The sequence below is a fragment of the Caloenas nicobarica genome, chromosome 5 (genome assembly GCF_036013445.1).
Source record: "Caloenas nicobarica isolate bCalNic1 chromosome 5, bCalNic1.hap1, whole genome shotgun sequence".
Taxonomy (NCBI): Eukaryota; Metazoa; Chordata; class Aves; order Columbiformes; family Columbidae; genus Caloenas; species Caloenas nicobarica.
The window spans coordinates 24,318,353-24,330,817 of record NC_088249.1 but is presented as its reverse complement, the minus strand read 5'-3'; the positions used below and the strand labels follow the sequence as shown (position 1 = coordinate 24,330,817).

General features: G+C 49.0%; 2 protein-coding genes across 3 annotated transcripts in view; one reads left to right on the top strand and one right to left on the bottom strand.

The window, feature by feature from the left end:
- The window catches only part of FLVCR2 (FLVCR choline and putative heme transporter 2), a 39,727-nt gene extending 30,388 nt beyond the window's left edge, over positions 1 to 9,339 (top strand). Inside the window, exon 10 of the mRNA XM_065636186.1 lies at positions 7,871 to 9,339. Within this exon, the coding sequence (XP_065492258.1) occupies positions 7,871 to 7,927 (57 nt within the window). The 3' untranslated portion in view covers positions 7,928 to 9,339. The remainder of the gene's footprint in view (positions 1 to 7,870) is intronic.
- A 565-nt stretch (positions 9,340 to 9,904) lies between these two features.
- On the bottom strand, positions 9,905 to 12,416 carry ERG28 (ergosterol biosynthesis 28 homolog). 2 transcript variants are annotated; one of them, XM_065636615.1, is made up of 5 exons: positions 12,217 to 12,416; positions 11,927 to 12,017; positions 10,555 to 10,673; positions 10,289 to 10,387; positions 9,905 to 10,183 (listed from the first exon to the last, which is right to left on the bottom strand). In XM_065636615.1, the coding sequence occupies exons 1-4, from the start codon at positions 12,347 to 12,349 to the stop codon at positions 10,308 to 10,310; spliced, it is 423 nt and encodes a 140-aa protein (XP_065492687.1). In that variant the 5' UTR covers positions 12,350 to 12,416; the 3' UTR covers positions 9,905 to 10,183; positions 10,289 to 10,307. The 2 variants fall into 2 exon arrangements, with proteins under 2 accessions (XP_065492687.1, XP_065492686.1); XM_065636614.1 differs by having other exon boundaries at positions 9,905 to 10,387.
- Between the last annotated feature and the right edge of the window lie 49 nt (positions 12,417 to 12,465).

The following is a 12,465-nucleotide window of genomic DNA, read 5'->3' as shown; positions in this document are numbered from 1 at the left end:
CTTGGGGTATGATGTCCCAGGGGCATGCTGTGCAATAAATGCAGCTGTTTGCATGTGGGAGAGGGCCTTCACTGAACTAATTGTAGTGGATACTCTTAGAAGCTCTCCCTGCAGGGAAAGGGAGGGGACTGGTGGTTGTTTGAGACTCTTTTCCTTATTGCTTTGGGCTCCTCTTCTAGGATGTTAGCAGAGATGTCCACTCAACATTAATGAAGCCCTCAGTGACCATGAATAGCAAAGTGCATGAGCTCAGTTCTCTGCTGACTTGAGTCGACTCTTTTCAGAAGACAGTGCTGCCTTCCTCCAGATAATCTAACCAGTCTGATCTGGAGAGAGACCAGAAGGTCCATGCAGCAGCTCTGCTCTGACTGGCTGCTCAGGAAGGTGGATTTTCAATTACAAAATATACGCTTTTTCTTTTTTTTTTTTTTTACTTATTTTTACTGAACTATTTGAGCACAAATGCAGAGGGTAGTATAAGTACAGGGAAATGATGCTGCCTTGAGTAGTTCTTGCATGTATAATTCTAGACTAGATGCAGGGGGGGAAGGGCCGTACAATTTATCTAGTTTGGGTAATAATTTAAAAAGAATTCCTACTTTTTTCTGCTCTGAGACTCACAACTTCGGCTGATTTTAGCAGTGGTGAGCATCATGGTCTACAGGACAAAGCTTAGAAGACAACTGCTCTCCCAGAATCCTGGCATGAATGAGGCTAACTGGAACATACTTAGCTAAGCTGAGCTGGGCTAAAGACCAGTCTGTTTTGATATACACCAAATTCCTTATATCCCTTGATTAACAGTGCTGAAGTCAAAGGCAGAAGATGAATTGAAAGGCCAAGCCATCCCCTGCAAGCCCTGAGGCAGCAGGTTTGTAATAAGAGTTGCTGATGGCATAACATGTGTGTGAAAGGCCCAGGAAATATCAAGGTCCTTTGGCAGTCAACACGATGCCTAGTAATAGTAAGATCCTTTCCTTTTGTCAGACACATCTCTCACCAGATGAATCGTACACTTTTGCTTAAGCCATTTTTAGTATAAGTCTTTTTAGTATAAATACAATTGTAAGATCTTGCCTCTGGGGGGGGGCATTGAGGCCAGAGCAAAGGCGGTACAGGCGTCATTTCTATAATCCTGAAAGCCTCCAGAACTGACTGCAGGAAGAACCAGAAGGATGTGTGTGAGGTAATAGGTCTCGGTCAGACAAAAGCTTTGCTGGCAGCTCCTTCCCCCTGAGGAAGTCGTGATGGACACCCTGCCACACCCCCAAATGTGGCTTCCACGTGGCTGAGCTCACTTGGGTACTTCTCAAGCTTAACAAACAATGCTAGGTGCTTGACCAGCTGGAGGTGGGCTGAACCTGGTGTTCTGCACTGACATGGATGCCTCAGTCAGGGGAGCAGCCAGCTGGGCTTGGGCATTGTGTGCCACCTTTGTGGAGAGCTCTGACGGAGCTGGACTTTTTCTACATGGCACAGCTGCCTTACATGTGTTTGGGTTATCTTACTGGTTTCTTCCTTTGCCTGTTCCTCTTTTTAATTTCCCTCCCTACTTGCTTCCATCTTTTCTGGGATGGTGACTTGTGGCTGTTGTTACAGAGACTCCAAGGCAGCGCTCAGATCATGGATTATGGGACTGTAGCTTGTAACCCTAACCCCATCAATTCCCATTCCTGCTCACTAGCTCATACACAAAGGTAGGAGAATCGCACTAATCTGCTTATCTGAACACTCATGGGTAGCACAGGCACCAAGCCAATGGCACTTCTGGGCTGACAGCAATGGTCATAAAGTACTGAGAATCTTTCTGGCCTTCTCAGGTACCCACCTGAGGGGAAAGACAAGACAGTTTTCAAGAATGGTGCAGAGATCCCACCAGACTCACATCCGATAGGGGCACAGGGATTCAACAAGGTGCAGCAGGCAAAGCCTGGTGCTGGAGCAGATGGAGAACTGACTTGTCAGGAAGTTATTGCAAAGGGGAGGTGCAGACATTTGAAGACTCTTCTTTGACATTACTTTTATAGTCCAAATTCTTGGCTGGAAGTGATACCAGGAGCCCTGTAGAAGAGTTAGCTTTGATCACAGCCAGGGCATATGGCCAGCTTCAAGAAGGAAGTTTAAAAACATCTGGCAATAACAGAGTCATTGGGTTGGTGCCTTTTAGTATAAGAATGCCTGAAAATTGTAAAGCTCTGTGCTTGCTGATCTGTGAGTCTCAATGGCACTTGGCATTTTCTTAGCTGTTGCTCAGGGTGTAATGCTTTGTTACTGTCCTCTGCTTCGCACTGGCTGAGCTGCCAAGTTAACTCCGCTACCCTTTGCTTTTCAAGGTGTTCATAGTGTGTGTGTATCACTTAGTGCCACAGCCAACAGGACTAACAGGCAAAAGCAAAGTGAGTCCATTGGGAAAAACAGCCTTAATCTTGCCCAGGCTAGAGTGTGTGGTACAGGGAGTGTGCAGCTGCCATGCTTGGATGCAAGCATGAGAAAGAGTCCCATGGGCAGGGAACGATTTGACTCCAGGCTGAGGCTTCTAAAGCCATCTCCATGCTGCAATCCGTGGCAGTTTTAGCAGGGTACACATGTGGCATTGGCTGGGGATCAAGTAGTTCAGAAGCTGTAGCTGCAGGAGCTGTGCAAGCCTGCTTGGAGTATACTGGTACTTTTTTGATGACTGAAGTTTATGTCATCATCTTTTGTTAGCAGACTTAACTTGGTACAATTGCCAGTGTTACCATTGACATCACAGTTGCAAAACAGACACTGCGAGGCTCAGGCTTGTTGCTGCATGCACCCCACATCAAAACTGCTTCCATAAAGGAAAAAAGATGGGTCATTGTCATAGGAGACTCCTTTCTGAGGGAACAGAAGACCTGCTGTTTCCCATAGCATTCTCCTGGAGAAGCTGGCAACTCATCGCCTGGATGGGTGTACTCTTGGCTGGGTAAAGAACTGGCTGGATTGCCGGGCCCAAAGAGTTGTGGTGAACTGAGTCAAATCCGGCTGGTGGCCAGTCACGAGTGGTGTTCCCCAGGGCTCAGAATTGGGGCCAGTCCTGTTTAATCTCTTTATCAATGATCTGGATGAGGGGATTGAGTGCACCTTCAGTAAGTTTGCAGATGACACCAAGTTGGGTGGGAGTGTTGATCTGCTGGAAGGTAGTAAGGCCATACAGAGGGATCTGGACTGGCTGGATTGTTGGCCTGAGGCCAGTTGTATGAGGTTCAACAAGGCCAAGTTCCAGGTCCTGCACTTGGGTCACAACAACCCCAGGCAGCGCTACAGGCTCAGAAGAGTGGCTGGAAAACTCCCTGGCAGAAAAGGATCTGGGTGTGTTGATTGACAGCCGGCTGAACATGAACCAGCAGTGTGCCCAGGTGGCCAAAAAGGCCAACAACGTCCTGGCTTGTGTCAGGAATAGTGTGGCCAGCAGGACTAGGGAAGTGATAGTCCCCCTGTACTTGGTGCCGGTGAGGCCAAACCTCGATTCCTGTGTGCAGTTTTGGGCCCCTCACTACAAGAAAGACATTGAGGTGCTGGAGAGAGTTCAGAGAAGGGTGACAAAGCTGGTGAGGGGTCTGGAGCACAAGTCTTACGAGGAGCAGCTGAGAGAACTGGGGCTGTTTAGCCTGGAGAAAATGAGGCTGAGGGGAGACCTTATCGCTCTCTACAACTACCTGAAAGGAGGTTGTAGCATGGAGGGTGTTGGTCTCCTCGCCCAAGTAACAAGTGATAGGACAAGAGGAAATGGCCTCAAGTTGCTCGAGGGGAGGTTCAGATTGGGTATTAGGAAAAACTTCTTCACTGAAAGGGTTGTCAAGCATTGGAAGAGGCTGCCCAGGGAAGTGGTGGAGTCACCACCCCTGGAGGTGTTTAAAGGACATGTAGATTGGGTGCTTAGGGACATGGTTTAGTGGTGGACTTGGCAGTGTTAGGTTAGCCGTTGGACTTGATGATCTTAAAGGTCTTTTCCAATCTAAACAATTCTATGATTCTGTGGCTGTCGCAAGGAGAAGACTGACACTTGGATGTGAACTTCCAGAGGATGCAGAGCTGTGGAGTTGTGCAGGCCTCATGCTTCCCATGGAAACATTGTACCATTGTCTGTGTATTCCTTTTGTGTGACTGTGGGTTTTCCCCTGTCTTGACCCAATGGAGGTGCAGTCCCATGGTGGAGGTAAGCATCTGGCTTATTATTTTCTCTGGGGGCCCATCGTCCATAGTGTTGGCCTAACAAGGTGTGATTCTTCCTGATACAGAAACAGAAATGATCTGATGGAAGACCGTCAAAACCTTTAGCTGGATGTTCAACTGTTGAGTGACTTTGGTGCAGAGTAGAACTGTGGAACATCCTGATTTACCAATGTATTAAGGAACACACAAGGGAAAAACACATATGCTGATTCTCACAGGGAATGATCTTCCGTTTTCACTTAGTAGTGGCTCCTGGTGATGAAATGGAAAGCCTAGAATCTGGCTGAGCTTTTGACCTTGCAGGGAGAAGAGCAATGTATGAAGCCATAGCTTCAGTGACAAGAGTCAGTGTTTATCAGCCTTGACTCTGCCCACAAATTGCAGCCTCTCAGCAGCCACCTGTCAGAGCTTTTGGCCACTGTGCCCACACTGCAGGATGTTTTCCCCTCTTCCTGCAGGACCTGCCTTTTGTTCACAAGCAGTTTGTCTGCTATCAGTGCCTTTATTTGTTTATCATAGAATGTCCTGAGTTGGAAGGGACCCACAAGGATCATCGAGTCCAACTCCTGTCCTTGCATATGACAACCCCATAGTTCACACCATCTACCTGAGGGTGTTGTCCAGTCTCTTCTTGAACACTGTCAGGCTTGGGGCCGTGACACCTCCCTGGGGAGCCTGTTCCAGTGCTCCAGCACCCTCTGGGTGAAGAACCTTTTCCTAATGTCCAGCCTAAACCTCCCCTGGCACATCTTCTTGCCATTCCCTCAGGTCATATCTGGTTATAATTAAACAGATGTTGCAATTTGTAGAATTTGTAGTGGGAACTAAATTAGCCTAATGGCATTGTGAGCACCTTGTCCTCAATAAAGCTGTATTGTGGTTCCAACAATCCTCCCACTTCTATCTGCCTCAGTTCCTGGAGTGCCAGCAGGGTTAGCTTTCTCAGGACACTTGGATCAAACACATGTTTTAGATGATAATGTGTCTCTTTGTGGGCTGCCTTTGTTGTAAATGCATCTGAAGCAATTCCAACATTCTGCCTTAAGGTTTCATAGTAGTGTCAGCTGATTTGATACACATTATATTCATGTGTATGCTGTGCACAGCCTGTGCTCATTGCTCCTGGTTTCCAGCATCCATGCAAACCTTCCTTTATTGTTTATTTGCATTACGAAATAAGCATCTTTGTAGGTTTTCTGTGGCTTGTTTTGACTCAGGAGTGATTTTTTTTCAAGAAAGGTCTTAGGCAACATTTATTTGGAAATATCTTTAAGCATGTGAGGGTTTTTAAGAAACCAGCTATCTACAGGGTGCAGGATTTCCAAATTGCAGGGTTGTCTTTTTGTTCAAAGCGGGCTTTGGTAGACCTCTTTAAAACTTGTGAATTTGATTAATATGTGTTCAGGGCGCTTCAGACTACTCCGTAGCGGTTTTATACAGTGGGAGATAAACTGATTTTTAATTTTTTGTGTGTGTGTCAAGAGCCTATTTTTGATAGCAGAGAGTAGGGAGTAAAGTGCTTTCAGACTTTGTCCTGGTTTTTGACTTGCAATAAAACATTTGTCTGGGGTGTTATGCTATGAGCAGGGCTGAGCACTGATGAGTGGATGATTTTGGATGACGAATGACCTGCTCTAGATGTACAACCACAGCAAGGGATTTGTTTAAAACAGGACTGAAGTTCTGCTGTGTCCTCAGACCATGTCCTGGATAAGTCAGGACTTGAAAGCAGCTAAGTACCATTTTTTGCTAGTTGTGTGTTTGCCTGGGTGCAAAGGTGCATCTGATGGATCTCAGTGGAATACCCAAAAGCACATTGCCTTTTCCTCCCAAGGACAATGTGATTTAGAGGCTGGCTTAGGGCACGCAAGTGGTGTGTACCCCATTCCCTGCTTCCTAAACTTCCCTGCTCCCTTTCTGTGCTTACTGTGTGGCAAGCAGCCTTCTCCTCCTGTCCCAAAGCTGTGGGCAGGCCATCTCCATGCCCTTTTCCAGCGCTGTGACTCCCAGCTGTGAGAGCAGCCTCCTTTCCCAAGGCTGGAGCCCTGCAGGCTGGCTGGTCTCCTAAACATCTGTTCCTGTAGCTCCATAGCAGGTGAGTGGTGTTCAGACCCCAGAGGTGTTTGGGGAGCCTGTTCAGAGTTGCCAGCATGCTTCCATGATGCGTTCTGGTGGGGCATCCCAAGCCTAAATGCAGCTTTCCCCTTATTCCTACCTCTGGCACTACTTCATGCACCTCCGTACCCTTCCTGCTTACAGGAGTTCTCTCTTTGCACTTCCTGGCTTTTGCTTGCAGGTGCCTCTTTGAAGCTTTCTTGATCTCACTCCTGTGCTTTGAGTTATTGCTGCTCACCTCTATAAAACCTTTTCACCTGCAGTTTGTGTAAGAGGCTACTCAAAATGAAACTGTTTTGTATATCTTGCTTCCATGCCGCCTGGACCCCTCTTGAACTGCACTGGGGATGTGAACCTCTTTCCCGTGCACCTCAGGCTCCTGCCTCAGATGTCAGTCTTGCCCCACAGTGAGTTAACTCAGAGCCCAGGCTGTGAGACAGTGCACATTTACCCTTGCAATTCTGCGTGTTGCCTTCTGAATCGGTGACAACTGGGGTGTCTCATTGTAAGCAGAGTCAGAACTTGATAAGAGGTATCTGAAATCCCCTGGGGGTAGGGGAAGTGTTGGGTCTGATCCTTACTCACCCCAGAAGGGCTCAGCAGAGGTGCTCATCAAGCTCCCCCCAGGAAGACTGAATTGGAATTACAAAAGTTTGGCTGTTTCATGTGGCCCAGGATAGGGTTGGTAATTGGGCAGTGGTCTTGGTTGTACTTGCTTTTCCTCTAGGAAATGATTCTACAGCTCCCTCCATCTTAAAAGAAAAAAATGCAGGAGGGTTCAAGTAATCAGGCTAATTCTTCTATAGGATTTATGCAGAAAAAAACCCCTTGTGTATGTTTGCCTCTTATTTCTTATGGCTCTTTAAGACATAATGAACTTTGAAGAAGGCCTTATCTGTACCACTCTGTGGAAGTATCCAAGCCATTAGCCCAAGCTGGGGACAGGGAAGAAGCAGGACAGGGGGTGCCAGCCCGGAGTGGGAGGGGTGGAGATGAAATGGCTTTAAGGTGAGCAGAACCAGCAATCTCTCTGGGACTTGAAGAGGCCCTTAGATGTGCCAGAGTAAGGACAAAGAGGAGCTTGTTGCTGTGTTGAGCCTCCTGAGGGTGCACGGGATGCAGGTTCTCTCTGGTCCTTGCACAGACACTGCACTTCCCTGTGGCATGAAGAAGGAATTCCTGGTTCCTTCTCTCGTCCAGGGAACTGCCCCTGCAGCTTCACCGCTTTGAGGCTGGTCTTGTATCACCGTGAAATGTCTTCAGTGAGCTGGCTGTGGGGCTGATACCTGGACCTGTACAGCTTCTGTGAATTAACTGTGATCTGAGGACTACAGCATGTAGCTTAAGGGAAGTGGGACCCTTGCTCTCCCCCTTGTCCGGGCAGCAGAAGAGTCTGCAGAAGGAGGAAGGAATCAGGTGCACTCTCTGAGGATGGTGATTCTTTTTTGGGGATTCTGGCACACTAGCAGGGACCTGTGAATTAGCCAGCTGGTCTCTGAAGTCTGGGTCTGGCCACCCAGGATCCTAACCATATTGTTTTTCTCTGTCTGACTTGCAGAAAGTGATGCCAGAAGCCTGCACTGATCCCATAGTCCTTGAGGAATCAAAGCTGTAAAATGGTGGGGTGGCAGAGCTGGGAGATGCAGACCCCCTCATTCCCATCTTTGCTACCTCCACCATCCTCCTGTTACGTGTACACTGTGGCGGAGGGCAGCCTCAGGACAGGAGCCCGGTGACCTGCTTGTAGAGAGTATGAAAGAGCAAAACACGAAGGGAGTTGCTCTCTTCAGTTATACCTCTGTATCTTGCTGTTTTGGAGACTTTGCTGCTTGAGAGGAAAAGCTGGGAAAACCCACTGCTTCCGCCCCATCCCACCATGTATGCTTGGAAAAGAAAAAGCATACACGCTGAGAAAAGCCATAGTTCCAGGCTAGCCCTAAGCATATGAGGGTGGCACCCTGCAAGTCACCATGTCTCCTCTCACAGGCAAGCTGTGACACGAAATGCAGAAGCTGGACCACTCTTATTCTGTGAGCAGACCTGGAAGAGCTTTCAGCTGGCTCTCAGAAAGAGGGATGGCTCTGCCTCAGTGCCCCTGATGCTCTATGTTGCACAGGTGATGGTAGAGGCCTCAGCACACCACCAGCGAGTGCGAAGCGGTGCATCTGCCACTGCTGGCTCTGGTTTTATTGTGGCTGTCCCAGATGAAGCACTCAGTCTGGGGATAATCCTCTGTTCAGAATTTGCTGAGGTTGCTCTGATGTTCCTATATATTAGGAACAATTGAGAGATACCAATATGCCTCCTCCTGCCTGGATACAAGGACCAGTTCTGCAGCTTATGTTGAAGCTACAGCCTAAGCCCAGCTCATCACTACACCAGCAACAGGAGTGAGGCAAACCACAAGCTCCCTGGGCTGAGGACTGTGTCTTCCTCCTTAATGATAAAGTGCCTTTTGCATATTTCAACACTACATAAAAAACTTTTGTGAAGTGTTATATTCTCAATATAACCAGCCAAGACTGATGCTCTTCACAGCTACAGAGAGGGGTTTGAATATGATGGGAATCCAGAATTGCTCCTGTGTGGAAGCTTCCTACTTCATAACAGAGAACAGAAGAAGCCTTCTTACCAGCATCTGTGTCTCATAGGCACTGACCCTCTGTATGCTGCTGCTCATTTTCTAAACACAAATGTAGGTCCTCATAGCTGTTCTCCTTCCTGTCCAGTGTCCCTCTACTGGCAGAGACATCAAGTGTCCTTACACTTCTTAAATCATGCAGTTATGCATAGATCATTTGGGGAGGAGGGGACAAAAACCACAACCACGTGGAATGGATAAGAATAGTCCTTTCTGACAAACCATTTTTGACAAAAAAAAAATTGAGTGAAATTGTACAGTCTTTTGACACATTAAAAAACTCTAGTCCTATCTTCGATAGCTTGGGATTGAGGATGGGCATCTAAAATGGCTTTTCAACAGATGTTTTTATATAAAATAAGCACATTAGAAGTGTACAATGAAACCTGACACATTTGTATTAAAAGGTTGAAGCGGTCTACATCTGTCTCTTTTAATAGCATGAAACATTTAGCAGAATGGAAAAATCATCTTTCTGCCCAGTGCTACTTTGTGCTCTTTTCCTTCCGTGTTCTCCTCTTATTTCTCATACATGTACTCTCTTCCCAGCTAGGAGATCCTGCTGGTTCCTTCCTACCTTCTGTGCACTGCCCATCTGCTGTGGGCATTATTTCACCTAGGTCTAAGCAACCTGTTCCTGTTTTCTCCATCTTCTGTAGTTATAGCTCACTGCAAAGGTAGCTCAGTCCTTGCTCACAGATGCATGCAGCTTGCTGTCACCAGTACACTGCTGAAGCGAGAGCTGCAACAACTCTGTTTGTGTGTGTGAGATGTGAGCAGTCCAACCTGGAGCTTTGTGAGAAGGAGTCAGGGAAAAGCAGGTTTTCTACAAAGAGAGATGATTTATCCTGCAACATACAGTAGAAACTGCTGTTGGCTCTGAGGTTGCACATCCTCTACCTGCTGCTGTATAGCAGAAAGACAGATGTAGCGCCCTGCAGTTTTCCATCATTTATTAGAAATGGGCCCCGAGGAACACATACATGCAAGTTACACAGCAGTGTGGGGTAACACACATTCTCTCTTTCCAGTCTGAAGTGTTCAGTGGATCCTGGATAGCTGTACACCTCCTCCCCACAGGTACACTGGGAGAGAAGTCCTTAGTGCTCTAGGCACGCTTGGGACATTCCTTGCTGTCCTCTGGGGTGGCAGCCACCCACTGCCCCCTGCAAGCTTTGCGCCAAACTCCTCTGGGACTTGGTCTTCAGCATCAGTCAGTCAAAATGTTGCCTGGACAAGTAAAAACACTTGGTAATGAATGATTGACAGAGTCCAACATTGATGCAGCAGAGCTTTAGTGGAAGTTTGGCAGTGAAGACAGGAGACAATGCTGACCTACACAGGGCCATCAGCTTCAGTTTTTTTTCTTGTTTTGTGACCGTTCTTCTACCTCCAGGTACTGCAGCCCAATCAACATCCCCAAGATAGAGAAACCTGTGATGGAGATACAGGATGAGCTATATGGAAAATGCTGGACAGGAGATGAGACATTTCCTCCCACCATCCCCTCCCTGCCCTTAGCTCATAGCCCTATGGAGAGGTTTTTTTTTTTGGGGGCGGGGGTCAGAGTTTGTTGGGGGAGGATGAAGAGCTCTACTTACTTGCTACCATGAGGGGTGCCATAACTCCAATCGTCAAGGCTGCAGTGTGGTAAATGAAGACCTCGGAGAGGAAGTGAACAAGAGCCAAAAAGAAGGTGAAGAGTGTGGTGTAATAGAGGCTGTTGGAGAGCACAAAGAACCAGGTTATCATATAGCCCATAGTGTGGGCATGAGCATGGCTGAGTGGAAAAAGAGGCAAACCTGCATGCTGCCTTGTCTGTCCTCACTGTGGCCGCACAGAGGGCACTTGGTCTCTTGCCTAGTGAGGTGTAAAAGCTCCCTGGGCAACAGCTGAGAGGAGAATGGGGCAGCATATTCAATGGTACATTGAAAGTGACAGCCATTATCTGTGCTGAAGGCAGGTGAAGAGGGGAGAGCAAGGGTAGGGCACCGGTGAAGTGAGAAGCACATGTGCAGACCAAAATAGAGCAAGGACTGGATGAGCTGAGAACTAGGGCAACAGGACTCATCTCACTCCAGGCTGCATCACCAACACATTTTCCCACCTGTGCTCTGCTACCCTCTAGGGGACACAGCTGTGGAAATGGAACAGGTCTAAGAGATGCAAGATAAAAAAATCTTAAGAAACAACTCACTTCATGGTAATTGTCATTGCCACCACCCCTAAAAAAAGATAATAGAGTCCCTGCATCTCCCTACCACAGACAAGCCTGGGCAATCCAAGGATATGCTACCAGGTGAACAGTGAATTCTGCTGCGGGGCAGGGGGAGGCAGTGACAAAAGTTCTAGCAAACTGCAACACGAGCTTTGTCTAGCATAGACCCAGAAACACCCTACTTGGAAATCCCTCCCGGAGATACTCCTGTTACCACAGGGAGAAACAGCCTGTCTCCCACCACAGCACCAGGCTGCACCTTGGGCCATGCCCTCAGGCGCAGACAGGAGTGTGTGGAAGAAGGCAGCAGGTAAAGACCACTGCAAGGGGCCTCTCAACCTGCCACAGTCCTTAACTGAGCTGTCATAGGAAAAGAGGTACTGAGCACCAGACCATGGCATTAGCAATTGCTTAATGTCAGCAGAGCAGCAATGCCATCAGAAGATGCTTTCCAAGCTGGAGCTCAGAAATGTGTGCCATAGGAAGTTCTCCGAGCTACCAATTTCTGCCTGAACTAAGAAATGAAATGCAAATGTGCAGGCTCTGCCCACAGAGGCAGAAGGGAGGGAGCAGCAGTTAACACCCAAATCCTGCACTGCTCTTTAAGTTTTTCCAGGGAAACGCTTTCAACCCTACGGGAAGCTCAGGGACAGCTTTCGATTCCCCACCTCCTCCGCGCTGCCCTCTAAGCCGTGGCTGCTCGGGCTGTGAGTGCCAAGCAAACCGCGGGGGTTCTCCGGTGCTGCTTTACGTACGTCCTATTGCGGATGTCGATGGCGCAGAGACAGCGGATCACTGATGACAGCAGCGTCCAGACGCCAAAGGTCCGAGCCTGGAGCCCGTTCACTGCGCAGAGAAGGGGGGAGCACATGGGCACACGCGCAGCCCCGCTCGCCGCCCCCCATGCCCGCCGGACAGACGCGCCGCGGGGCGGCGGGCGGCTCCCGGGCGCGGCAGCAGCCGCTGAGACGGGGCCTCGAGGAGGGCTCAGGGCCCACGGCTGGGAGGCGACTCCAGGCCTCGGGGCGGCCGGCGCGACCCTTACCGAGGCCGGGGCTGGCGGTGTACAGCTTCTCCGAGAGGAAGCTGTGGTCGCGGAAGCTCTGCAGGGTGTTCCCGGCGGCGATGACCGACACCATCACTAGCCAGCTGCGGAGCACGTTTAGGAACCGGCTCATCCTCCCGGCGGCACGAAACCTGCGCCCGGCGCAGCCCGCTACCAGCCGCGCTCTCCCGCCGGGGCCCCGCCCCTCCCGCAGCGCACGCCGCCGCCTAACGCTCCGATTGGCTGCGG